The following is a 27,634-nucleotide window of genomic DNA, read 5'->3' as shown; positions in this document are numbered from 1 at the left end:
CCAAAGTGAATCAGCTCTATGTATAGTCTTTCTAGTGTCTCAGATGAGTACTCCATTTGGGTCTCAGTTGACTCACCTTCTAAATAGTTCCCGTATCATCTTTGTCCTGAATCTGTAGTCAAGAAGTTCCCCCGCCTGGGGGAGAAACCCCCTCTGATGTTTATGAGGCATACGTGTCTAACAGGCAATCGAGGGCTTCTCTTTGAAGTTGGAGATGCTTCTGAGGACTTGGACCTGACTGAAGCCACCCCTGGGTACAGTTGGCAGATCGCCCCTAATGCCAGTTCTCCATCTGGATTTTGGTCAAAGGAAGGGCAACCTTTCAGGTATGTTTGCAGGAAAAGTGGATGTCCAGATCACAAGCGTCTCTACTGGCCTGGGTGAGGCTAGGAGACAGATGAGTAAGCAATGAGATTTCTGGGGGAAAATGTAAAATATTTACTAACTCACCAGTATTGGTTATGTTCATGGACCACAGGCCCTTTATGCATACATGCTAAATTTTGATCAATGAGTAAAATATGTATGTTGTACAGCTTAGTTTGAAATCTGCTTTGGGGAGGACTATTCATCAGAACATTTAGCTGGGTGGGACAGGAAGCTTGGTAAAGAGCTGGCAAAACTTCCTGTAGAAATGTGGTTAAGAGGTAAAACCTATATCTGGATGATGCTAAAAAAAGACTCAAACAGTTGCCCTTTGGTCACATGAGGGAGCAGAGGCTGGGCAGCCAACAGCTCTGTGGGAACAATTATCCAGTGCTATAGGTCAGGGCTTCCCTGGTGGCTCAGAGGTTAAGGCGTCTGCCTCCAATGTGGGAAACCTGGGTTCGATCTCTGGGTCAGGAAGATCCCCTGGAGAAGGAAATGGCAACCCACTCCAGTATTCTTGCCTGGAGAATCCTATGGATGGAGGAGCTTGGTAGCTATAGTCTACGGGGTCGCAAAGAGTCAGACGTGACTGAGTGACTTCACAATGTAGGTCAACCAGATGGCTGGTGTAGAGCAGGGAAGCTCCTATGGGCTCGGGAGACATTGTTTTCTACAGTAGTGACTGCAGTGTGGTAAAGTCTCCCTGTTCAGTTTAGTTTTGTCTTTTTAATCCCTTCAAGGATGTGGCCAGAATTTCTCATTATTTTGATGGGGGCTTAAAAATGTAGAAAATAAGAGAATTGTGGAGTCACAGTGTGCTCTAAGCTTGTATATAGGTGTCTATATCCTTTAGGTGTGATGGATCCCTTCTTTTTTTGAAACTCTCCTCAGAGAGGTCGGTTATGACTCCTGTGTCTGAATTCTGTGCTAAGTCACTTCAGTCGTGTCCAACTCTTTGCGACCCTATGGACTGTAGCCTGTCAGGCTCCTCTGTCCATGGGATTCTCCAGGCAAGAATGTTGGAGTGGGTTGCCATGTCCCCCTCCAGGGGATCTTTCCCACCCAGAGATCGAACCTGTGTCTCTTACGTCTCCTGCGTTTGCAGACGGGTGAATTCTCATCAACCTGTAGCCTCTTTCAAGGATTTGACTATTCTACTGATTTCTTTTGGCTGTGCTGCATAGCATGTGGGATCTTAGTTCCTCAACCAGGGATCGAACCCAGGTCCCCTGCAGTGGAAGTGAAGAGTCTTAACCACTGGACTACTAGGGAAGTCTCTTGGCCATTTTAAAGGTTAATTCGGTTGTGAAAAGGAAGGCTTTGTTCTCTGTTCATTGAATTTCAGACATTGAAGGAACCAAGTAGGGAAGGAAATCTGATCAGAGTTAAATGTCTATTGTCTTAAAAGTCTTACTAATTAGATATCTAACCACCAGTACATGGTTTTAAAGTGGCAATAAATAGTGTGTGTGTGTGTGTGTGTGTTTGGTGGCACCTAGTACCGCATCTTTTTGTCATAGTTTCTGAGGACCATAAATAATATTCCAAGGAAAATCTTTCAGCTATATTCAGTGTGTGTGGGGGCATCAAGGAGAGTCCCACCTCAACAGATAAAAGAGCATTTTGATTATTTGGTATGACCTGTAGGTTTCTCTCTGCCATTTCAAGGAGCCCCAAACCAGAAAGCAACTCTTTCTATTCTTTCTGGCATTTGTTTCTGTAAAATTCAAAATTTTAAGATTAAAAAATTGGAATATTTATTAATATGATAATGATTGAACTTTAGTTATTTTCAAAACTATTCTCAGAAAATATTCTCTGTATTCTTCATATCTAGATGAAATCAGAGAAAACTCTGATTGAAGATCTCTATTTCTAATAATGAGAATGATATTTACTATTGATTGAATGCTTACCATGTGCCAGACCCTGTACTGGCCATGTTTGGTAAGTGATCTCAGCTAAGCCCCCAGGTGACCCTATGCTGTGGCTACAACTTTCCCAAAAATGATGCAAACTGCCTGGGGAGTCGTGCCAGTTCAAAGTGAAGGGCTGAGGTACTGAGCCAGGCAGGCATCACAGGAAGAGATGCATCCAGAGGGCTCTGGCCAGTCACAGGCATGAGTCAAATGTTTCTTCCTCATTAACATAAAGACAAACAAAATCCAAGGGCACTGTTGTTGGGTCAGTGATACTGGGCTTGGCTGCCCCCATTTCTTTCTCTGTGTTCCTCTGCTTTTCCAGAGCACGGCTCAGTGGGTTCTTTGTGGCCCCAGAGACAAATAATTACACTTTCTGGATCCAGGCTGACAACCAGGCTTCTCTGTATTTCAGTTGGTCGGAGGACCTGAGGACCAAGGTATTCACCACTTTCTTGTTTTCCTTCTTCTTGTCCCCAGTCCCTCACTCGTGAAAAAAAAAAAAAAAAAAAAAAACACACCAAAAAAAGCAGTAAATCAAAACGAAGGCTTTCATGTTCTACTGATAGTTGTAACACACTGTTAAGCAACCAGAGACTTTAATTCTTGTTTTGGTGTGTGCATATGTGTGTACAGGTTTTTTAAAATTAGAAATTTTAAAAAGTTGAGAAATAATCTACATGATTTTACTTTTTGAAACAGAGCTTGCTGGTCATTATGCTACATACCTTGTTTCTAAGCTTCACAGCGTCTTGTGAGCTATGTCTCTTTATCTCCATTTTCCAGATGAGCACAATGAGGTTTAGAAGGCTTGTATGACCAATACAGGGCCACGGGGGTGATAAAGAGGCATATTAAGAATTCAAATCCAGATTTGTCTGACTCAGAATTTTTTACCACTGATTCTGGGTGTGGATGTAGCTAGTTTTATGCAGGAATTTTCTGGCCAGTTTTGAAAGATTAAAAAAAGTGTTTTAGCAAACAACCAAAATTACTTAATGCCATTGTTAAAGAAACATAGTATTTTCTCTCAAATGATGGATATACTTCTATGAAATTACTTTGCTAGTTGGGTGGAGAAGCATCATAGATTTTGATGTGGTCAAGTCATTTAGGTTTCTCAAAGGGTGTCATATAATTTTACCCACAGCATCATGTAAAGTTAGGGTTTCTGGTTGGCTCTTCCAGGTTTACACATGGCCCATCCATCTCATCTGAATACTATGTAATCTAGACAGAGAGAGAAAGAAAGATGACTGGAGAGGCATGTGTAGAATAGTCCTAAAAAGTTCAGGCTAACTTGTTGGAAAAGGCAGAACAGCCCCCAAGTCCCTTGTTAGTAGATGTCTAGATGCTTTTTGTTTGAGAGAGAGGGGCCCAGAAGGTTCACAGTATCGGTCCTGATGTGTTTACTGGGGTGCAGGTGAAAATGGCCTCTATCAGGGTGGGCACTGCCGACTGGTTTGACTCCTGGGAGCAGAATGGGAGTGACAAGACCCAGCAACAGAAGACCCCCAAGCTGGAGCTGCGTGGGGGAGCCAGGTACTACCTGGAAGCAGAGCATCGAGGGACAGCCCCCAGCAGCGGGGTGAAAATTGGTGTCCAGATCCACAACACCTGGCTGAATCCTGACGTGGTCAGCACATACCTCCAGGAGAAGCATCAGATCCGAGCTTGGGCCCAGAGACTTCCGGAAATCCAGGTCTGCCTGTGTTTTTTGTCCCATGGGGTTAGGGTCAGGGGCTGAACTCTGCAAGGAATTTAGTGCTGGCTGGCTGGGAGCCAGGAGACTTGAGCCGTAATGATAACTCTCCTGCAAAAGAGATTGGACATCCAACCAGTAATGTTGAGAGGATTTTTTTTTTTTTTTAAAGGAATCTTACTGTTGTGATGCCCTGATTCATGGACTTAATCTTAGGTACCAAAGTCCTGGTAAATCTTCCTTTGGAAACATATTCCTCAGAGAGGAAATAAGGTCCTCCTAATACTCACACCCCTGTTTGCGTGCCTGTGAGTGTATACACGTGTGATTTCATAGCTTTTCGACCCATTTAGGTCCTATTTCCTGATATACTGTCTATAGCAAGTCAGGGAAGTATGTCTTATGTTCCTAGATTGTCTTTTTGGCTCAATGAGCACATATTGTTTAATTCTGTCACTCTTGACTTTTTAGATGCTGACAGTGTCTGGCGCAGGGAACTTCTTCCTTACCTGGGACAACGTTTCTAGTCAGCCAATCCCTGCAAATGCCACAGCCCATCAGGTGGGCATTTTATTCACATAAGGAGAGGCGGGGGAAACTAGAGGTAGTCTTTAAGTCCATGGCATGAGCTCCTGGTCATTTCTCTTATTAACAGATTCAAACAGCCGTTGAGGAGTTACTTGCAGTCAAATGCAAACTGGAACCCCTTGCAGCGAACATCCTACTCTGGCAGGGATTTGAACAAGGTACAATTCCTGGTTTGGCAAATTCCGACCCTCTTCTTTACCCTTCTCTCTCTTTTTTTTTTTTAATATAAAAGGGGAACAATCTTCATTTCATCTCCAAGGTAACTCTGTTCATTCCAATGGAAACTGGATTTGGACACAGTGTTTAAGAGAGAGGCTGCATGTTTGGGAGGGAGCTGCTTGGTGTGGGAATCAGAGAAAGAAAGGACATCCCTTCCGTGCTATCAGGGGAGCAGAGAGTTAGAAACAAAGGATGCTGGTGACTAAGGCTCAGGAGCTGCATCTCATGCCACAGGTGGGAAAGAGCAACCGATACAGGAGAGACATAGCAGAACAGTGCAAATCTTGTTTAACTCAAATCACATCTCAAAGGAATTCTTACATAATACAGTAGTCTGTGCTGTGCATGGTGAGTTGCATCAGTCGTGTCTGACTCTTTGCAATCCTATGAACTGAAGCCCGCCAGGCTCCTCTGTCTGTGGGATTCTCCAGTCAATAATACTGGAGTGGGTTGCAGTTTCCTATGCCAGGGGATCTTCCCGACCAACCTATTGAACCGAGTCTCTTATGTCTTCTGCGTTGGCAGATGGGTTCTTTACCACTTGGGAAGCCCAAGACGGTAGTCTAGCATATTCCAAAAATGTGAGGATATGTTTTAGAAATCGTAAGGTGAGCTAAGTTGCAGTCAACATACCTTACCTCTTTGCTTCTCAATATTTTTTTGTTGTGGTACACATAGAAAGTGATAATAGATTTTTAATGCTCTGGAGCAGACACAAGGCATTTCTCATAGGTGGAGCCTTCGAGCTGGAGGGTGCTGGCCACCCCGAGCCCTGCTCAGCTTGCCCAAGGACTGAGAGGCCAGTGTCATGGAGAACCCATAACCCATTCCTTGCAGACATGTTGTGGAGCTCTGTTTGATAATTACTTCTGTCTTCCTATTTTATCTGAACTTCATCCAGGGTTAGAAGGTTCCACCTCTGATGGGCACCTCACCAGTGGGACAGAGCCCTTCTGTGGGAGGTTCAGTCTCCATCAGCCCCGACACCTTGTCCTGACACCTCCAGCTGCTCAGAAAGTCTACCGGCTAGATCAGTACACGCACGTAAGTAGCAGCCATTGTTTGCAGGCCAGGTGGGCAGGGAGGGGTTGAAATTACTCTCTGGGGTGGACGCTGGAGAAACAGAAACACAAGGGAGTGGTTGCCATGACTCACAGATGTTCAGGCTGAGGTGCTAGGCTTTGGGTGTGAATGGACACCTTGGGTCCTCCACTAGCTAGTTGCTGCATAGAAATACCTTTGTAATAACTGAGACCTACGGAAGCTTCTGGGCTTTCTAGATGGCTCAGTGGTAAAGAATCCACCTGCCAAGGGAGGAGACGTGGATTTGATCCCTGGGCTGGGAAGATCCCTTGGAGGAGGAAATGGAAGCCCACTCCAGTATTCTTGCCTGGAGAATCCCATGGACAGAGGAGCCTGGAGGGCTATAGTCCATGGAGTTGCAAAGAGTTGGAGTTGAATTAATGACAAAAAGCAACAACAATGACAACATGGAAGTTTCCATATGTTTCGGTGTTTTCTTTGATCTCCAGGTATGAGAGCAGACTCTCCACTCAGACTCTCTGGTTTTGAATTCTGACTCTATACCCTGCATGCCCTCTGTGTTTTATCTTAGTTACTCATCTGAGAAATGGGTAACAGGTCTGCCTCTCAAGCTATTGAGGAAGAGTATATGAGGTAATCCAGTAAAGTGCTTGGGCAGTGGCCAGGACTTGTTTAAAGCTAATTATTATTTATTATAGTTACTGTTATTACTGATGGATGAACTGGCACATTCCTCCAATACCTCATATCCTCTGTGTGAATAGCTCTGCTCTTTGGGGACCAGTGTGAACCTTCCTGGGATGACTGAGCTCACGGCAGTGGTTTCAAGTCCTTTCTGAGTCAAAAAAGAGTGGGAGCTGGGACTAAACGGTTCAGGAAAGGGAAACACCCAACTTGCAGCCTTTCTTCTGTAGCACAGGTGCCCAGCAGGTGGTGGTGGGGATTTAGCCCACTCTAGAGGCATTTCCGTGTATGGGGTCACACAGAGTCGGACATGACTGAGCGACTTCACTTTCACTTTTCACTTTTATGCATTGGAGAAGGAAATGGCAACCCACTCCAGTGTTCTTGCCTGGAGAATCCCAGGGATGACGGAGCCTGATGGGCTGCCGTCTATGGGGTCACACAGAGTCGGACACAACTGAAGCGACTTAGCAGCAGCAGCAGCAGCAGCAGAGGCATTTTTGGTCATCACAACTGGGGAAGTGTTAGTGCCATCCAGTGGGTAGGTTCTAGGAAAGTTGCTACACATTCTGCAATGCAAGTGTAAGAAAAGGACTCACATAAAAGTCCCAGTCCTAAATGTCAGTAGTGCCACAGTTGAAAAATCTTGCCAAACAATTTTACTTAACTCTGAGTTAGAAGCCAAGGATGCCGGCGAGTTCAGGTTAGGGAGTGAGTCTCAGAGAGGTTCAGTACCTTTCTTGAGATTGCACAGGTATCTGGGTCACAACAAGGGATTTCTAATTGAGATCTCTAATTGAGGTAAAAAAATCCTCACAGCCACACACAGTGCTAGGCATTGAATAACTCTCTGTCGGATAAATAGCAATTTGCTCTAAACTAAGGTAAGGTCTAGGAGGGCAGGAGAGGTCTGGCTGTCTTTAGGTTGGTTCTAGGGGGTGGATTGTCCTCAGTAAACATTACTTGAACAGCTGCTTCTTAGTGACAGAGCTGAAGCCCTTGTTTTGTGTCTCTAGTTGTGCCTTGCATACAGAGGCCATGAGAATACGACCCTGAAGATGACTGTGTCCTTCACAGTTGGCCTTCAAAACCCTGTTAAGAACCTCACGTGTGACTGGAGTCTCCTGGGGACCAGTCCTAGGTAAGTACCCACAGGTAGCTTGTCTGTGGGCAGGTGTGGTGGGAATTCTGCCAGATGGTATGGCTAACTATCCTGGGGACAGTGACTCATGAGAGGTATTGTCTGATAGTGGGGCCTCGGACAATAGTTTCAGCTCTGAACATGTTTTATTTGACAAAGAAGTTTGATTTAAGAGCAGTTAGTCGTTACATATATAAGGAGTCTGACATTCCTCATAGGGATAGAGTCAAAGACCATCATATTTGGAAGAGATTTTATGCAACATTCCTTGACATTACAGATGGAAAAATCGGGGCCCAGAGAATGTGTGATTCACTGGAATTCATTCAGCAAGTGAGCAAAGATGCTGGAACATGATCCAGGCATTTTGATCCCTTGATTCAGCACTCTTTCCACATCTCTCAGGGGTTTTGTAAGTGTTTTAAACCTAAATGAGTTTTAGGTTTTCAGTTCAGTTCTGTCGCTCAGTTGTATCCGACTCTTTGCAACCCCATGAATCGCAGCACGCCAGGCCTCCCTGTCCATCACCATCTCCCGGAGTTCACTCAGACTCACGTCCATCGAGTCGGTGATGCCATCCAACCATCTCATCCTCGGTCGTCCCCTTCTCCTCCTGCCCCCAATCCCTCCCAGCATCAGAGTCTTTTCCAATGAGTCAACTCTTCCCATGAGGTGGCCAAAGCACTGGAGTTTCAGCTTTAGCATCATTCCTTCCAAAGAAATCCCAGGGCTGATCTCCTTCAGAATGGACTGGTTGGATCTCCTTGCAGTCCAAGGGACTCTCAAGAGTCTTCTCCAACACCACAGTTCAAAAGCATCATTTCTTCAGTGCTCAGTCTTCACAGTCCAACTCTCACATCCATACATGACCACTGAAAAAACCATAGCCTTGACTAGACAGATCTTAGTCGGCAAAGTAATGTCTCTGCTTTTGAATATACTATCTAGGTTGGTCATAACTTTTCTTCCAAGGAGTAAGCATCTTTTAATTTCATGGCTGCAGTCACCATCTGCAGTGATTTTGGAGCCCAAAAAAATCAAGTCTGACACTGTTTCCACTGTTTCTTCATTAGGTTTTAGAGACCACTAATCATCTCTGCGGTTAGAGCCTAACATGCGATCTGCTTAAGACACACAGTTGTATTGTAATTTGAAAGGACTGCTGACACTGTTATGAATGGGTGGTGGACTGAACCGTGACTCACTGTGTTGTGTCCCAGCCGAGCTGAGCCCATTTTGGGGGGGATGCTGGTACCATGGCAGCCAGGACTGTGCGGATCTCCCAGCTGCACGGTCTTCGGGCCCAGGCCGGGGAACTGGGGCTCTCAGGTGAGAGGCCCGTGGTGCTCACGGGAGGCCCGTTTCTGCTCTGTGCTTGTGTTCAGCTGGCAGTTCACCTGCACCGACCTCTGGAAGACGTGTGTGCGTCACTCCTCGCATCTCCAGCTGCCTCCTGCAAATTCCCCTGTGCTGGTTCACCAGATTGACCTCCTCCCTCTGTCTCCAGAGATGGGCATGTTTTTTGTGGATGAGATTATTATTGCAGACACAAACCTAACAGGTGATTATCAGATCTACTCTCCTCTATGAACTATCCATCAGATAGGGTCCTCAGGCTTTTCTGGAGGGGCTGCTTCTCTTTTAATGGAGAGAGAACAGATGATTTTCCGTCTTTCCGCCTCAGTCCCAGGGAGAAAAGGAAGTTGTGATTGTGTGTCTTTGGCTTTTCTATCCCTCTAGCAAGTTCCTTCTGTTTTCTGTTATTTACCCCAGTGTTTGCTCTTGCTTTGGGTACCTGTCATCTTATCCCAATTTTACCACTTTCTGGCTGAGAGGCCTTGGTTTTCTCATCTATAAAATGGGCATAATGAGGCCTCTACCCCATGGGATTACTGTGAAGATTAACTGAAGTGTGACGTAAAGCACTCATCATGGGTCCTGACTGTAGTAGTTGCTCAGTAAATATAATCAGTTATTACTACTATTATCATTACTATTGTCAGGCCAGCAGGATTTCTCCCTGCCTCCATCTGTTAATATCTGTCATAAAAGGTGCTGTGAGGAACATAACATCATTGGCCCTGAAATGGGTCACAAATCTGATTTTATGACCCATAGTGCCAACTTGGTGTGAGTTAGAGGGTCATTGCATCCTCATCAGAGTAGCTTTCTGCCCATCTGATGGCTCCCACGCATCACTCAGAGCTCAGGCCTGGGCCCTCTCTGCACAAAGTCCCTTGATCTGAGCTGGCTTTGTTTGTCTTAAGGGCAAGGTGCTCACCAAGGGTTCTCCCAAGGCCGCGTGTGGCACACACACCAGGGCCAGAGGGCCAGAGGGATGGTGTGGTTTGCTCCCAGGGCCTCTAGGTTTCCACCTTGTTCACTCTCCCTATTCCATCAAATCCCATGTGACTCTGGCTTTCCTGCTTCTGGTAGCTTCTCTTTCTCTCTTCAGGGAGAAAAGGATGGAATGGTCATTTGCGTTCTGATTGTCAAGCTGTGCAACTTTTAATCTTTTACCTGAAAGTTGCAGAGCTGGGGGCAGGGAACTTGGGGGTGAGGGGTAAGGGAGCTCTCTTTCAAGCCCTGAAATGGCATCATTTTTGGTACTCTCGGAATTCCATTTCTTACCTGTTTCAGTGATTTGAGTGTTTTGGGAACATCTGGCATCGCTGACTTCAAATTCCTTGTTCTGACACACAGAAAATAATATTCCAATAGTGTGCTGGGATAACTGTCTGAATTCCTTGGTGCCCAAGACAACTGGCTGGGGCCTTTGGTGACCCCAGATGCTGCACAGATTCCCAGAGGGCTGATGGGATCAATATTTCATACACTTGAACCCACTGACTGGGAAACTCAGGACTAGATAATAGGTATCATTTCCCTTCCTCCTCTCCAAACCCTCAATGCCCAGGATCCCAACTCCTTCTCACGGCCATCACCTCTGTGCACCCAAATGCTCCAGCATCTGGAGCCATGTAGGGGTGAGGTGGGGAGGGGAGCAGGGAGGCAGAGGGCAGAGATAAGAAAGACAGGAGGTGGCTTGGGTGTAACAATCTGCTTCCCACTTGGTTCAGTCATCCTGCTGGCAACAATTTTTCTGTGAGGATTATTTAATAGTGACATAAACTACACACTTGGGCTCCATATTCATATTTAATTGCCTGACATTTATCTGATCAGTTTAATATTTGATTATATTCTCCCACCTAATGTCTTCTATGAAATTTCTTTTTATTTAGTGGTAGCTACCAAATACTTCTCATTTAATTTTCAGAACCCCTAAGATGGCCCTATGATCCCCACTCTATAGATTAGGAAACCAAAGCTAAGAGGGTGCTGAGTGTCTTGTCTCAAATGGTTGGGAATGTGGGGGAAATTGAAACCTAGAGATCATTGACCCCAGAGCCACTTGTAATGACTCCATACTCAGTTGAGCAAATGAACTTTTATCGAGTGCTGGCTCTGTGCCTGGTGTTGTGCTCAGCATTGGGCCTGCAAGGATGCTGCTTTTCAACTGTTTGCTGTCTCGATTGCACAGATTTGGGAAAGAAACTGCATTTACATGGTGCCTAATAGAAGGGAAAGAGGATATTATGTTGGCTGTTTAAACCTGCCATCTCAGTAAACTCTCCCTGCCATGCAGACTGATGTCTACCTTGAGTCCCACTTTATCAATGAGAAAAGAGTCTTACAGAGGCTATGGTGATTAGCCAAATGGTCACCCAGCAGAAGTGGAAAATCAGGATTTGCAAAATGGTCTGTCTTAAATGCTTGCACTGTGTCTGCACACATGTTGACACCATGCAATGGATAAAACTCAAGTATCTCCAGGACCTGCCTTGTGTGTTCCGTGTTCCTGAGGGGGATCATCTTGCATTGCTGGAGCTGCCGGGACTTGGAGAAGGAAAGGAGGAAGAGGGGGGCCGTGCACACTGCCACAGATGAGCTGTGTGTTTGCACGTGTGCGTGTGGTGGCAGGGGGACCTCCAAGGGCACAGGGAATGATGATTGGCTGGCTTGGGGCTTACTGAAGTTTGCCATGGAATTAGTCATCGTCTCCTTATATCATGACCTTGCATTTTCCTTTGGCAACTGAGTTCCTCCCTCTTCCTTTTCTCCTCATGGCAGCAGGTAGGTGGGAATCTCTGTTTTCATGGTGTGCTGAGATGTGAGGGACTCAGCCCCTCCCGCAGGGACCGTCCACCCAGCAGGTCTTCCATCTTGATTTACTTGATGATGTTCGGCTCCTTGGTCTCCAGTTTCTCAGGCGGACACTGGTACAGCTCGCCCTGGTGGGAATCTGCTGGAATCGCTCTCAGTGGTGGGATCACCTCCTGTCTACAATGTGACCTCCTGGTTGGCGGGGTGTGGCCTGGAGCTCCCGCTCATCACTGCAAGGTAGGGAACCATCTTTGGTCACCTGTCCCTCCTTAAAATTGCTAACTGGCCTTAGGAGTCACAGAGGTGAGACTTTTTATCAATCAGGAAAATTTACCTGCCTTGCTGCTTAAAGCAGTAGTTCTCAATGTTAACAGTGCTGCATCAGACTTACCTGAAGGTTGTGTTAAAACACAGGTTGCTGTGCCCTAGCCACACCATCCTAATTCAGTAGGCTTGGTGGCAGGGCCTGATAATTTGCATTTCTAATAAGTTCCAAGGCAATGCTGATTCTGTTGATCTGGGGGCTAGTTTCTAGTTAATTAGTTTACAAGTAGATGTATTTTTATGCTTTTCAGAGGTTCACATTACCACTGTTTTCTTCTTGCTCCTTGTCTTCCATTCGATTAATAAGATTAATATATTAATCTTACTGGAATTCTTTGAGGCAAAAGGAAGTACAATTCATAGCCAAAGGAAGAAAACCAGCCAGTTCTGAAAGCTCACCACCAGGTGGCACTAGAGCCACATAAGCATTGATTAGTCCATAAACAAACCTCTTTGGCCATAGTTTACAAAGCAGTAACTAAGAATCAGGCTCCTCCAAGCTCCTGGAACACATGCATGCTGTAATTCGTCCTTTTAAATGTTCACTAAAACCTGTAGAATGGGAACGATTGAGATGCCTTGTCTTTAAAATTTCTTTTCTCCCCCTGTATCTAACATGTTCTGAAATGAGTTCTCATTACTTACACCGTACTTGAGACTTTTAATCAATGTTAGAAAGCTAGAATCTATGTTGCACATTTCTTGACAATGTTTCACGGTCCTCTGGGTAGAAAAGACAAAAAATCATCAGCAGAATAAAGGAGGGAAAGGCTTTCAGTGATGGAGGGGGAGATGTCAAATGAGCCTCCTGTGATCCTGTGCTCCAAATGCCAAAGTTATTAACTCTGAAATGATGAAGTATAATCTAGGTCCACACTTAGACAGGTGCTCACAACCTCCCCTTCCGAGTCTTCTCAGGCTTCTTAGCTCCTCTGGAAGCCTTCAGCCTGAGAAAGTCAGGACAACACAGAATGGCCCCCAACAAGAAAAGCCTCAGTCTGACTGTTTCTGTGTGGTTGTGAGTATGCACATCCATACGTGGTACTTAAGTAATATTACTGATCAAAGTCATACATATTCATTGTTGAAAATATGGGAAGTGCAGAAAAGCACAGGGAAAAGGTACAAATCACTCATAATCTCTCTGTTCAGAGATACTTTCTTTTAACACATTGAATCCATGTTCTGAAATACTCTTTTCCCCCAGGCAGTTTTTATATACACACACACATATACATATATACACAAAATACATATATATGTATATTTATATATATTTGGTGGCTCAGACGATAAAGAATCCACCTGCAATGCAAGAGACCCAGGTTCGGTCCCTGGGTCGGGAAGATCTCCTGGAGAAGGGAATGGCAACCTACTCTAGTATTCTTACCTGGAGAATTCCAACGACAGTGGAGTCTGGCGGGCTACTGTCCATGGGGTCACAAAGAGTCGGACACGACTGAGTAACTAACTAATTATATATATTTGCTTTTTAAACTTCAAGTTGGTACAACAGATAAGACACTGTATTTGCAACATGCCCTTTTCACCTACTGGTATGAATGGAACCTTTCCCCATTTCATTAAGCATGCTTTTTAATGGCTGATGGTATTCTACTGCGTGGTATGTCATGATTTATTTGACCCACTTACTGTACTGAAAGCAGGGTTAGGTATGCAGTGTGCACACAGGTGCTGGATAAGGACTCTGCTAGATGGAGTGGACTGTTTCTGCTGGGGATACTGAGCGCCGAGGGTCTGTGGATCAGGGTGAGCTTTCATCTGACTGTGAAGATACAGTCAGAGAGCACAGGCTTCTCCTTCCACTCTGCATCAGGACCAGAGCAGCGGAGGCTACACTCATCGCTCTTCACTCTGCCTCTGTGTTCGCCCAGGATCAGTAGAGGGGGAGAGTGGGACACCCTTAGAGACCCCTCATATTTACCTTTCATTTTCTCTGCTGTGATGGCAGAGGGATTGTTCTGGAGCTCATGCTCATGGTCTGGAAACGTGGGAGGCTGTGTGGTCCTTGAGATGGAGCTGTGCTCTGTCTGGAGCAGCTGCTGGAGGGTCCTTGTGGTTAATGCCCTGTTTCTGATATGTCGCAGCGCTGTGCCCACTGAAGGAGCAGAGGAAGGATCCGGGTTGGTCCAGGTGACAACACGGAGACTACAGAGGACAAGCCCACCTTTAGGAGGACACTTTCGCATCCAACTTTCTAACACAGCGATTCCTGGTAAAGGGGCCATAGCGGGTGCAGCATTTCTCGTTGAAGCTTTCAGTGGCATCCCCAGGAGAACAACATCCTGCTGATAGGGTGACAGTCTTACAGTTAGCATACTTTGTTAATTTTCCAGTGTCTGAGAATGACTTTCCTAAAATTAAAGATCTGGATGGGATATCCTTGTCAATATGATCCCAGTCTTTCAGTTTTACAGATGAGGAAACTGAGTGGATTAGCTTCCTACGGCTGTCATAACAAATTATACAAGCTTCGTGGCTTAAAATGACCGAAATGTATTCTTTTGGAGTTTTGGAGGCCAAAGTGCAAAATCAAGTTGTTGGCAGGGCCACGCTTCCTCCTAAGGTCTAGGGGAGGATCTGTTTTCTGTCTCCATGAGCTTCTGGTAGCTATTGGCATCCCTTGCTGCTGGTGCATCATTCCAACCCCTGCCTCCTGGTCACATGGTCTCTTTCTCTGCTGTCTCCAAACTCCCTCTGTCTCTCTGTTATAAGGATAAATAGGATTGCATTTATGGCCCACCTGGATAATCTGGGATGATTCCCTCTTCTCAAGATCCTTAATCACATCCATTGCTCTATGATATAACATCCATAGTTTCCAAGAATTAGGATGTATCTTTTCGAGGGCCACCATTCAGCTCACTCTACTCAGGCTTGCCCAAAGCTCATACAAATAGCTGAAGCAGGGTCCAGATATGAACTTGAGTGTTTGCTTCTCAAAGAGTTCAGTCTTCTTCTCTAGAATTTCATAGACCAAGATCCATGGTAGCCACTGCCTTTCTAAATCAAACTCTAAAGTGACCCCACATGATATTGAGCATTTTAGAAACTGTATCCATGGGGTTGCAAAGAGTCAGACATGACTGAGCGACTGAACTGAACTGAGAAACCATATTAAATGTAGAAGGAGCTTTCAACTGCAATGAGGATATAAATGTTTTAACTCTTCAACTATCAATGTATATACATCTCATCAAGGACAGGGTTAGAGGTGATTATAATATATTATTTATTTGGTAACAACATAGGGGAAGTTGGGGGCTCAGGAGAATGCAAGAGTGGTTGTCTAAAAGTTGGCAAGTGATTAAAAAATCTTCTACCCTCCCAAGAAGAAAGATGCTGGACTTGCAAAGGAGTCCATCCTTGGCTGGAGGAATGGAGTTTTTCCTTTAGTAGGACAGCTTAGGAAAAGCAGATGGCCCTGAGGCTATTGGAATCTGATAAGTGGGTGAGTGAGTGCGCTGGAGCTCTGCCACTGTGAACCCCGTTCCTGTGCTCTCTCCCTTCTCGCAATGAGAGAGCTGCCGAATACCTGTTGAGAGATTTTTTTTTTTTTTTCCCTGCCATCATGCTCTCTTGCTGATACTCTTCACATTAACTGGGGGATAAGCCAGCCTTCACCTGGCCATTTGAAATGACCTTTAAAATGATGTATTCATATACTGCTACTGCTGCTAAGTCGCTTCAGTTGTGTCTGACTCTGTGCGACCCCATAGATGGCAGCCCATCAGGCTCCACCATTCCTGGGATTCTCCAGGCAGGAATACTGGAGTGGGTTGCCGTTTCCTTCTCCAAATGCATGAAAGTGAAAAGTGAAAGTGAAGTCGCTCAGTTGTGTCCGACTGTTAGCGACCCCATGGACTGGAGCCCACCAGGCTCCTCCGTCCATGGGATTTTCCAGGCAAGAGTACTGGAGTGGGCTGCCATTGCCTAGGACAATCTTTTTTTAAAAAGATGAGTTTTGTTTGCATTTTGGAAATGCAGTGGTATTTCATTAACACTCCAGGGCAGTGTGGGATTCAAGAGGAAATCTCTTAAGTTGCTCAAGGCAATCTGGGTTTTAATCAAAACCCCGTTCACTTGGTTGGTGAGCTGTTGAATCACGTTGGGTTTCATTTTCTTCATTTCTTAAGGAGGCATTAGGTTATCCAGATGACCCACCTCAAAGGGTTGCTGTGGTAGCTAATGAAATGGAAACTTCAGGTAAAGCATGAAACAGTGTTCAAACACAAGCCCAGAGTGCAGTTATTTCTCTGCAGGGATGTGCGATGGGGAAGCAGGTGGTTGGGCTTAAAAGAAATTCTAATAGAGAAACCAGAGTTCAGTGCCAACATTCCTCAGCTTGGTTGGCTCTGTTTTTATAGGTGTCAGCTGCTTTATGCCTTCCCCACTCCTTGTGGAAGGTGGCCAACTTTCCCCTATTCACAAGGCCAGCTACACATTTTTTCCGGGAAAAACTCAGTATTTAATTAGACTTTCAGGACTCACCAGTGTCAGGAATTCACATTTTGAGTTGACAGTTGAGATAGTTTTGTCTGATGTGATTGTGTTCTCTGCTTATGATGCTGATTAAAGGAATCGTGATGTAAAAAGTGAGCACCTACTTATGCTTGCCTTAAAAATTGCGTAACTGGACTGAGGGTTCTCTTGAAGCCACATCTTGAACCTGAGGGTCTCTGCGTACATGAAGGCATTTTAACCTGTATTCTGCTGTCTTGATGATGAGATGAGATGCTACAAGGTGGAGTAATTAGTTTCCTGTATTTTCTATATTGTACTTCCCTGGTAGCTCAGCAGTAAAGAATCCGCCTGCCAATGCAGGAGATGGGGGTTTGATCCCTGGGTTGAGAAGATCTCCTGTTGAAGGAAATGGCAACCCACTCCAGGATTCTTGCTTCGGAAATTCCATGGAAAGAGGGATCTGACAGGGTACAGTCGATGGGGTTGCAAAAGAGTTGGACACAACTTAGTGACTAAAATAAGCACATTTTCGGTATCATGACCTTCTCCCACAGGTGTTCCTGTGCACATCTCAGCCAGTCACCTCCAGAAGCTCTTACAAACCAGCGCTGATGACTTCACATCCAGGTACCTCAATGTTAGTGACTTCACTGTGACGGAGGATCTAAAGTCTTGCTATGAACATGTGTGGACCTTCTCCTGGTCCAGCCAGGTTGGGGACTTGCCCAACTTCATCAAGGTATGTATGGTATCCCTTTTGGCTTTATGGATTTGGTGCTCTGAAACAATTTGGTGAAAAAAAATCAGAATTCTATGAATGAAAACTGTCATGATTTGTGAATTTTGTTGGAATACTCAAGTAAAAGAGCTCAATGATCTTTCTGAAACTTTTCAAGGTATGTTTTGTATCTCATATTCCTGATACAGCAATTTAAACATAAGGTTGCCTTTTCTAACTTGATGTAGGTAAAGAAATTGTTGGTCAGTGTCCACCATACAATAATTCTACATCTGTTATTGGATAATTTAAGCAGATGTGATTGACTTAGATTATCATGGAGGCAGATGGCAGAGCAGAAGGAAGTTTAGGAACGGATTTGCTGTCTTTGGATAATGACAAAACCAGATGCTCTTGCATATTTAGGGTTTTAAAAAATAATCTAATGATCATCTAGCATTTGGTTTTATGAAGTGAAATCCGAGATGAAATTTTATTCTTGTTATTTGGTATTGTGGGTCATCTGGTTCTCAAACAGAATCCTTGGGTGGAGATGGAGGAAGGATGGAAGTCATCTCATGGCACTTGTTTCCTGACATTTTATTTTAGTATTTTGGATTGTAAACTTGTAAAATCGAAAAGCACATGGGAACAAAAATCTCTTGCAAGACTTGAGAGATCAACATAGTATGCATTTTTTGGTAACTCTACTTGCAAATAAATATTGTTCTAGTCTACTGGGACTTTCATTCACCGCTACTTACTGTTAGGCTTCTAGATTTCAAGCCCGGTGTCCCTCTGTTTTCACTCTCTAGCTATCTGATTATTGTGACTGAATGTGAAAACATCCTTTGTCATTTGTTTCAAGCAAGATTAGACTTCTGTTCCATGGCAGGATTCACTAGAAATGTGACCATCTTAGGTATCTAATGAAAACCTCACCGGAGTGAAGCCTGCTGTGATCACACGTGTGGTATATGATGGTGGCGTCTTCCTTGGACCCATATTTGGAGACATGTTGGTCACTGCCAACCGATACACTCAGGTGAGAGCAGATGGGCCCCCAAAGTGAAGTACTGGCTTCAAGTCTACTGCAGCCCCTCCTTATTTGTGAGGTGGGCCAATCCCAAGGGTCAGTTTTCTAATCTGTAAAACAGAGACAGCCGTGGCTGTGCTCTTTCTATTTTCACAGGGTATGGAGAGTACTCTGAAAATACAAGTGCTTTGTAAACACAACATCCAGTTGTTATAATTACTGATGCTCTTATGGTACCCAAAATAGAGAATCTCTAGCTACATACTTTTTATACCTCCTCACAGTGGCCTTGGAAAGTAAATGGGCTGAGTCACTTCCTTTTCTCTTTAAAATGTCTTTTGCACTTTCCCCTCTTATAAGTCATGTGCTTTCGAGACAGTTTTAAGATGCAAAATCTATAAGAATAATATAACCCCAATACCTGGGTACCCAAACAAGAATTAACAATTGGTAACATTTGATGTATGATCCCTCCCCTCCATAAGCAAATGCTGTCATAAATGTAGTGTGTTTTTAATCCTTATTTTATAGGTAAAGACTGAGAGTCTTATCTTTTTCACCACTTTCGTCGACAAGTATTGTAGAGTTCTATTAGATTAACCTTAGTCCCAGTGAGAGGGAAAGATATATAATTTATTCCCATTCTAGGACAAAAAAGACCCCAACCCAAATGTCCAAACCCACTATAATCTTCAGTTATATTGGCATTTACCAGCAAAGATAGGGCTTTTCACAGGCAGTAGGTCTTAAGTTAAAAAATATAAGGTGATAAAAAGTCCTTGCACAGTTTGAATTTACTTCTATGTGAGAGGGAATTTACTCCAGACTGAGCCTATCTAATTGTAAAAATATTAGGTTTCTGCATATTAACCATCATTTAGAAATAGCCTAACATGTTGAGTCATGCTTTACAACTGAGGGTCTATTACTGGAAAATAGAAGGGAAAATAGAGAATAGGTGAGTCACTAACACATTTCAGTTTGGGCAAACTTCTCAAGTCCTTTAGGAATACCCTTGAGCATATGGAATGTGTACATCTGCTTTTAATGCTTTTGCCTTTTTCTAGGTGGTCGTGCGAGTGAATGACATACCAGCTTATTGTTCAGGTTCCTGTGCCTTCCAGTACCTTGAAGGGTCAACTCCCCAGGTCTACTCTGTGTGGTATGCCCTCGGTATGACGTGTACTTGACATTGAAATGGGCGTCAACTTTATTTTTTGATTGCAGTGTAGCTGATTTGCAATGTAATGTTAGTTTCAGGTGTACCGCTCAGCGATTCAGTTTTATATGTATATATACCTATAAAGGGAAAGTGAAGTCGCTCACTTGTGTCTGACTCTTTGTGACCCCATGGCCTGAAGGCCATCAGGCTCCTCTGTCCATGGGATTCTCTAGGCAAGAATACTGGAGTGGGTTGCCTTTTCCTTCTCCAGGGGATCTTCCAGACCCAGGGACTGAACCTGTATCTCCTGCATTGCAGGCAGACGCTTTACTGTTTGAGCCACCAGGGAAGCCACATATACCTATAAATCTACGTATATATGTGTATGCATTTGTGTATGCTTGCATGCTCAGTCGCTCATCATGTCTGACTCTTTGTGATCCCATGAACTTTAGCCTGTCAGGCTCTTCTGTCCATGGAATTCTTCAGGCAAGAATACTGGAGTGGGTTTCCATTTCCTATGTATATACTTAGTTGCTCAGTCATGTCCGACTCTTCGCAAGCCCATGGACTATAGCCCACCAGGCTCCTCTGTCTATGGGGATTCTCCAGGCAGGAATACTGCAGTGGGTTGCCATGTTCCTCTCCAGGGGATCTTCCCAACCCAGGGATCAAACCCAGGTATCCCACATTGCAGGCGAATTCTTTACTCTCTGAGTCACTAGGGAAGCGCCTTTCCAGGTGATCTTCCCAACCCAGGGATCAAGCCCGTGTCTCCTGCATTGGCAGGTGGATTCTTTACCACTGAGCCACCTGGGAAGCCCCATATATGTGTGTATATTTGTTGTTGTTCAGTTGTGTCTGACTCTTTGTGACCCCATGGACTGCAGCACACCAGACTTCCCTGTCTTTCACCACCTCACAGAGCTTGCTCAAACTCATATCCAGTCAGTGATGCCATCCAACCATCTCATAGTCTGTCATCCCCTTCTCCTCCTGCCTTCAGTCTTTCCCAGCATCAGGATCTTTTTCCAATGAGTCAGTTCTTCACATCATGTGGCCACAGTATTGGAGTTTCAGCTTCAGCATCAGTCCTTCCAATGAATATTCAGTATTGATTTCCTTTAGGATTAACTGGTTTGATCTCCTTGCAGTCCAAGGGACTCTCAAGAGTCTTCTCCAACACCAGAGTTCAAAAGCATCAATTCTTTGATGCTTAGCTTTCTTTATGGTCCAATTCTCACATCCACACATGACTACCGAAAAAACCATAGCTTTGACTAGACAGACCTTTGTTGGCAAAATGATATCTCTGCCTTTTAATATGCTGTCTAGGTTTGTCATAGCTTTTCTTCCAAGAAGCAAGCATCTTTTAATTTCATGGCTGCAGTCACCATCTGCAGTGATTTTGGAGCCCCCCAAAATGAAGTCTGTCACTGTTTCCATTGTTTCCCCATCTGTTTGCCATGAAGTGGTGGGACCAGATGCTGTGATCTTAGTTTCTTGAATGTTGAGTTTTAAGCCAACATTCAAAAAACAGGTTTCCATGTATATATATATGTAGTCTTTTCCAGGTTCTTTTCCCTTATAGATATTATAAAATATTGAGTATAGTTCTCTGTATTATACAGCAGGTGCTTGGTGGTTATCCATTTTATGTATAGTAGTAAGTAAGTGTTACTCCCAAACTCCTAATTTATCCCTCCCACAACCTTTCCCCTTTGATGACCATAAATGTGGGTTTATTTCTTTTGCATGAGTGTGTGCGGGGTGTGGGGTTACTATTTCTGTGTGTGAACTTTAAGATCAGAGTGATTTGTTGGAGGGTATGTCCCTGGTGATGGCTGAATAGAGAGTACATCAGCTCATGGGGTGAATATTTAGTGGCACAACAAAAGGGCAACTTTTAGCTAATCTAAATGAAATGGTCATGATTTGAAATGGTAGGTTTTTGATGACTTAAAATGTTGTATATTCTTTGTCCCTTGTTTCGAAATATTCTTTAGTTTTTCCCCATTTTTTAACTGATTAGTGATTTGTCATTCCTAGTTTAAGAACATTTAAGTGGAGGGCTCTAGGCTATTAAAATAAACACAGATTCCAATGTATGAGTCAGCATTCAATTCCTTGAATTTTGAGAGAGGAAGGTGAGAGGCAATGGATATTTGACAGAGTTCTCATAAATGGAGTGATATTTCTGAGAGACGATTTCTTTCTTCTTTTAAGATGCTGTTGGCCTACTGGTTTATATTACTGGAACTAGTTTCTCTGGTGACTACAAGGCCCTGCAGGTTACAGTAAACAAAACAAGTTGCAAAGTTATTTTCTCAAACCAAACAAACGTGGTGTGTCAGACAAGCCTGCTGCCTGTTGGAGTGCATCAGATCTTGATGTTGGTGAGACCCTCTGGTCTTGCCATCAATGCCAGTGGAGGAGGCCTCTTCTTAAATGTGGAGCCCAGACTGGACGCTGTGGAGCCTTCCCGAGCTGCAGACATTGGTAATCTGTGGGGACCTGCATTGCATCTGATGCTCTGAGACCTTCGTTCTTGCCAACCTGCAGGAATCTAGTCTCGCCATGTAATAAATTCCGTATCCACTGTGGTTCACAGCTTTTTGTTTTCCGCCATCAGCATTTCTTCTAATGAGTAATGGACGTTTGAGCCCTTAAATGAAGTCACTTGCCACATAAAATACCATAGTTTGGTTGATGGTGTCAGGCATCACGGGGTCAATCATTAAGTCACTGGGACAATCTGATCAAGTGGAAATGACACTAGGTGGGGATTTGGGACATGTGCCTGTCAAAGTCAGAAGTGTGACCTTAGATATTTCATATACTCTGTGGGACTTAGTTTCCTTATAATGATGAGGGTGGGCCTGGTATCATTTACTGAGCACCTCTTCTAGGCAGTTGTACACCCTAAATGCTAACAGTTGCCTGAAAGATGGAATTAATATCCTCATTTTTCAGATGATATAATAGTGGTTCTAAGAGAAGAGTGATCTGCTCAAGACTTCCTGATGAAAAGTGCAAGTGGCTAGGACTTCAGCCCATGAATTTTGAGGGGGACACCGTTCAGGACTCCTCTTTCTGGGTTGGGGTACCCAGTATGTGGCTTGAACCCCTTAGTCCCCTGGAAGTGTCCTCAAGCCTGTGACATTCCCCTATTCTTCTGTCCCCTATGAGGATTGTGACTTGATTGCTTCTCCTCCCTTGCCACCCGACTTGGTGTAGATCTTTCTTACAGCCTTGGTTGTAGAAGAGGCTTTCTGTCAGCCTTCAGGTCGTTAGCAGCGAGCTCTGCTCCACATGAAGGTGTATCTTTGTGTTTGTGTATCCTTCTTCTCTGCCGTCCTGATCTCTCCAGATAGAGCTGTTTTATAAGATATTTTAAATGTCCAGCCGAAAATCCCTTTACTTTTATTTTTGGAATTTTGTTTTCTGGCTATTGGCATTTATTTTTCATTGAATTTTAAAATCAGCTTGTTTAATTTAAATGTAATTTTTTTTTTTTAGTATTTTTATCATAATTGCACTGGTGCTTCGGTTTAACCCAGAAAGATATGCCATCTTATGATGTTCACTTTCCGTACATTTACTTTAGTTTTCTTATTTAAGTTTTAACCTATCTGTTAGATTCATCAGCGGCATTTCAAAGCTTTCTTCAAGTTTCTTCATATTCTTGAATTGTTCTTGTCCAGATTGTTTCCAGATATTGTATCTTTTATGTTGCTATTGTATGTTGGCTCTTCTTCAGTGTTATTCTTTACCTTAGAAGTCTATTATGGTCATGCCCTGAATCTTCAGGGCATATTTATGTCTTTAACTTCAAGGTAATCTTCCAATCAGTCATACGCTACTGAAAGGCCTCCATCAGGTTGTATAAGTTTCCTTTCTCTCCCTGACACATGTGCCATCTCCTCACTCTGATATATCTCTATTTGGTGGCTTTACTGCCTCTCCTGTATCCCTTTCTGGAGAGATGGCAGACCAGAGTCATTGCTCATCCACGAGAAATGGGCTTCCTGTCCATCAGATGGGTCAAGGGCTGCCCTCCAAATGGGATATCAGTGTGACTGGTGCCATCCCTCCTTGTATTGACACTACGATTGCTATAGTTGCTCCTCAGTGGTCAGCACAGGAGTCCTGATGACACCAGGTGCTGATGACAGTCACTTCTGTATCATCATGGAAACCAGAACCTTGTTGGTGTGGTACCGTATCACAAAGCTGGAAAGGCTAAGGCTGTCATTTAAAGATGAGGGAATGGGAATTCGCTGATAATCTGGTGGTTAGGAATCTGCATTTTTGCTGTGGAGAGCATGGATTTAGTCCCTGGTTGGGGAGCTTAAGACCTGCAAGCCATGCAGTATGGCAAAAAATTAAAAAAAAAAAAAATAGAAGATGAAGGAGATGAGAGCAGTGAATTCAGGGACAGTAGTGCAAATGACCTGCTGTAAGTGGCAGAGCAGTCTGAGGCCCTGCCTCTGGGACACTGTTCTTTCTTCCACTTTAAACTTCCTCTCTTGTACTCTTTTCTTATGAAAAGAGTTTAAGTTTTATAGAATTGACAGGGATGATGTTTAAAAATCTTGAGCAGAAAGAGTTTTCAAAAATCATTTACTTTATTTCTCTGTTCCATGATTGTGTCGTATCCCTATGTCTTATTCTCAAATATCTCCTTTTCTCTGCCCTCTAGTCACTGTATCTCCCACCTTATTTAGCAGTTTATATCTTTAACTCCAGTCTCTTTCTGCATTTTGAACGTGCCTTGTGATTTGACTATGCAGCTTCATGTTTTTCTTTCACCTGTTTCTTGTATGGGTTGTCGACTAGCACAGCTGTGTGTCCCATCTGAAAGTGTTGCTTCTTTGCAGGAGGTCTCTGGGCCACCGTCCGAGGCTCTGGTTTGGATAATGTTAACCTGGTGTTATTTGGATCCCAGTCTTGCGTCATTAATGTCACTACAAGCAGCTCACAAAGAATCCAGTGCAAAGTTCCATCCAAAGTAAGTGGAATCTTTTGACATCTCCTTTCTGGGTAGATGACCATTATTAAAGTGCAATTAATTATGTGTAAGGTTCTCAGTGGATCATTTCTTAGAACTAAGTTAACTGACATGGTCTTCTCATCATGAGAGCATGTTTGCTTGTATTGCTTACATGGACGCACTTCTGCTATGAAGTGGGAAGCTGACCCCACCAGTGTGGCTTGTAATTAGCATCAGTTAATATCTTTTAAAAGAAAATGACCAGACTGTCCCAGTCCACACTCTTAAAGAATATTAGTGCCACTGAGTAAATATATTAATCTAGTGTACATTCTGAGTGTTGGTTTGCAAGACATCTATCTTATAATTTTGCTTCTTTCTCAAGCAAACAGCTTAGTTTTCATCATCAATTTTGTTTTCTGGCATGGATGGGACTGGTGAAACTTGGAATATTCTAGAATGTCTGCATGTATGTGTGCTAAGTTATTTCAGTCACGTCTGACTCTTTGCAAACCTATGGATTGTAACCCACCAGGCTCTTCTGTCTATGGGATTCTCCTGGTAAAAATACTGGAGTGGGTTGCCATACCCTCCCCCAGGGCATCTGTCTGACCCAGGGATCGAACCTGGGTCTCCTGCTTGGCAGGCAGCTTCTCTACGACTAGCGCCACCTGGGAAGCCCTTCTTTTCTCCAGGGGACCTTCCCAACCCTGGGACTGAATGCAGGTCTCTTGCACTATAGTCTGATTCTTTACTGTCTGAGCCACTACTCAGCCCTGGGATGTCTGGTTCCTATGAAATAAATAGCTTAGTTCATCCTAGTTACTCCTTACTGTTTCCCTGTTCCCTTAGAAGCAAGTCCCTTAGCTTTCTCATCTCTCTTCAGTTGGTTCGATCTCATAGATGGCACTAGAGGTTTGGGTCCAGGCCCTTGCCTACTGCTGTGGGAGAGAGTCATGCTCACAGCTGAGCTTGAACCTCCTATTCAGAGTTCACTTCAGTGCCATCAACATTCCTAGCATATCCGTGATCCTCAAAGAAGGCTGTCTGCCAAACAATAGAGATCTCTGAAAGAAGAGATAGTTCAGAACAATCTTTGATCTTTGGTCTCGTATTTTTAATCTCATCTCATAATATTCAAATATTATGAAATATTAGCTTTTATATATAAACTGCATGCAGTTCTAACATATGCTTGTATTGTGATTCATTTCTTGTTATTGGACATTTAGATAATTTCCAAAGTTTCCTGTATTTATTGTGTATTCACCATGTGCCAATATAAAAACACAGACATATAAAGCTTTTGATACAGGTATCCGGTTGTCTGAAACTCTTTTTAAATTAATGTTCTCATCGTCACATGGGTGCCTGCTTTCTGATCCCTTGGCCAACATTGAGTAACAGCACTTTAGTGTATATTGACTATTTTAATGGGTAAAATTTCTACTGATTGAATTTCTTTCACTAGAGAGAATAAATATAGGAAAATCAACTTTTAAATTTGAACCAAGCAATGCATGCAAAGTTCAAAAGAAAATGATAAAACAATCGCTCTCTTTCCTATCTCACTTCCCCATTCTTCAAGTCCCCCTTTCTGAAACAACTACTTTCAATTCCTTTGATTATAGTTACAGAACCATTTTTTGGTTAAATCAATAAACCATATTTACATTATTAAACTATTTAAATGATAATGGTAGAATCAGGCAATATATATGTTTTATAGTTTGTTTTTTCTTAAAGTTTTTTTTTTACATGTCTTCCTTGTAATAAAAATACTCTGTATTTAAAAAAAATTCTTTATATTAGTTGCTCTTTTTTTTGATGCTTTCTCTTCTGCTTCAATTTAACTTGGTGATTTCCAGATTTATTTTACAGGTTTCATCCTAGTGTTTCCCTTGATTGCTCTCCTGAATAGATTCACTGTTTCTTGGAATTTCTTTCTCCTTTTTGGTTATTGCTTATTTTTTGAGGTCATATCTGTAATAAATAGTCCAAGACAGAAAATGTGGGAGGGAAGTTTTCTGAGTGCTTAAATGTCTGAACGTATGCTCATACTTGATGGATAGTTTAGCAAGATATAGATGTTTATTTGAAATTGCTCTTTTTTTTTCAGAACCAATTGATGTGTTAATTGCAAATCACTCTTATTTACTCTTTAATCTGTTAGATACTGCACTTACCTTACCTATTCTAAGTACTATTCACTGTGTGTGTGAGAGAAAGAGAGAGAAAGCGACTTGAAAGTAGCAATTATATTCTTTAAAAACAATTTTCTTGAAATTAATCTTTTAAACTAATTCTATATAGACTTCACTCACATCAGTCTTATTTGCAGAGTTTTGATTTTAAAATTTAATTTTCAGGGGGAAGATGGACCTACTATGAATGTGACTGTTATCTTGGGGGGCCGTTCTGTGGTTTTTGCCATGGCGTTTACGTATGTGTCCTCTTTAAATCCAGTAATCGTGTCTCTCAGCAGAAATGGAAGTGGCATAGCAGGTAAAATACCTCATCCTCGAGGAGATTTTCATTTTAGACCACTGATCCTATAAGAAAGGCAAACAATGGCCTTATTAATTTTTAATGAATGTAGTATTATATTTTGGATGGAAGTTATTTTTCTGAAAACCTGGAGACTGATTTTCTCATCTTTGTGTGCTCAGTTGCTGAGTTCTGTCCGACTCTTTGTAACCCCATGGACTGTAGCCCACCAGGCTCCTCTGTCCATGGGATTTTCTAAGCAAGGATACTGGAGTGGGTTGCCATTTTCTCCTCTTGGGGATCTTCCTGGCTCAGGGATTGAACCCACATCTCCTGCACTGGCAGGCAGATTCTTATCACTGAGCCACTTGGGAAGCTCTTTCTCATCTTAGCCATCATTAAATAAATCTCCTTATATACACTTTTCTCTCTGTAAAATTGAGAACCATTTCTATCTTGAAAATGGGAATTCAATGGTAAAAATTCAGTAAATGTTTATTGCACCTATCATGTGCCAATAATAATAGCACAGACATATAATTAGAATTAATCTTTGTCATTAATTGATAGAATTATTAGCCTCAGTTTACAGATTA

General features: G+C 43.2%; 1 protein-coding gene across 3 annotated transcripts in view; it reads left to right on the top strand.

Annotated features, from left to right (window-relative positions):
* The window catches only part of PKHD1 (PKHD1 ciliary IPT domain containing fibrocystin/polyductin), a 454,852-nt gene that overhangs the window by 30,546 nt on the left and 396,672 nt on the right, over positions 1-27,634 (top strand). For all 3 annotated transcript variants that reach the window (XM_060403704.1, XM_060403705.1, XM_027959080.3), the window contains exons 14-29: positions 185-326; positions 2,614-2,728; positions 3,712-3,990; positions 4,462-4,551; positions 4,646-4,736; positions 5,699-5,841; positions 7,542-7,666; positions 9,052-9,227; positions 11,932-12,070; positions 14,266-14,393; positions 17,197-17,381; positions 18,283-18,405; positions 19,464-19,569; positions 21,785-22,057; positions 24,439-24,569; positions 26,921-27,056. In XM_060403704.1, coding sequence (XP_060259687.1) covers positions 185-326; positions 2,614-2,728; positions 3,712-3,990; positions 4,462-4,551; positions 4,646-4,736; positions 5,699-5,841; positions 7,542-7,666; positions 9,052-9,227; positions 11,932-12,070; positions 14,266-14,393; positions 17,197-17,381; positions 18,283-18,405; positions 19,464-19,569; positions 21,785-22,057; positions 24,439-24,569; positions 26,921-27,056 — 2,382 coding nt within the window. The remainder of the gene's footprint in view (positions 1-184; positions 327-2,613; positions 2,729-3,711; positions 3,991-4,461; positions 4,552-4,645; positions 4,737-5,698; positions 5,842-7,541; positions 7,667-9,051; positions 9,228-11,931; positions 12,071-14,265; positions 14,394-17,196; positions 17,382-18,282; positions 18,406-19,463; positions 19,570-21,784; positions 22,058-24,438; positions 24,570-26,920; positions 27,057-27,634) is intronic.

This window comes from Ovis aries, chromosome 20 (genome assembly GCF_016772045.2).
Source record: "Ovis aries strain OAR_USU_Benz2616 breed Rambouillet chromosome 20, ARS-UI_Ramb_v3.0, whole genome shotgun sequence".
NCBI lineage: Eukaryota > Metazoa > Chordata > Mammalia > Artiodactyla > Bovidae > Ovis > Ovis aries.
Note: the sequence above shows the minus strand (reverse complement) of the source record. Positions and strands in the feature narration are given on the sequence as shown.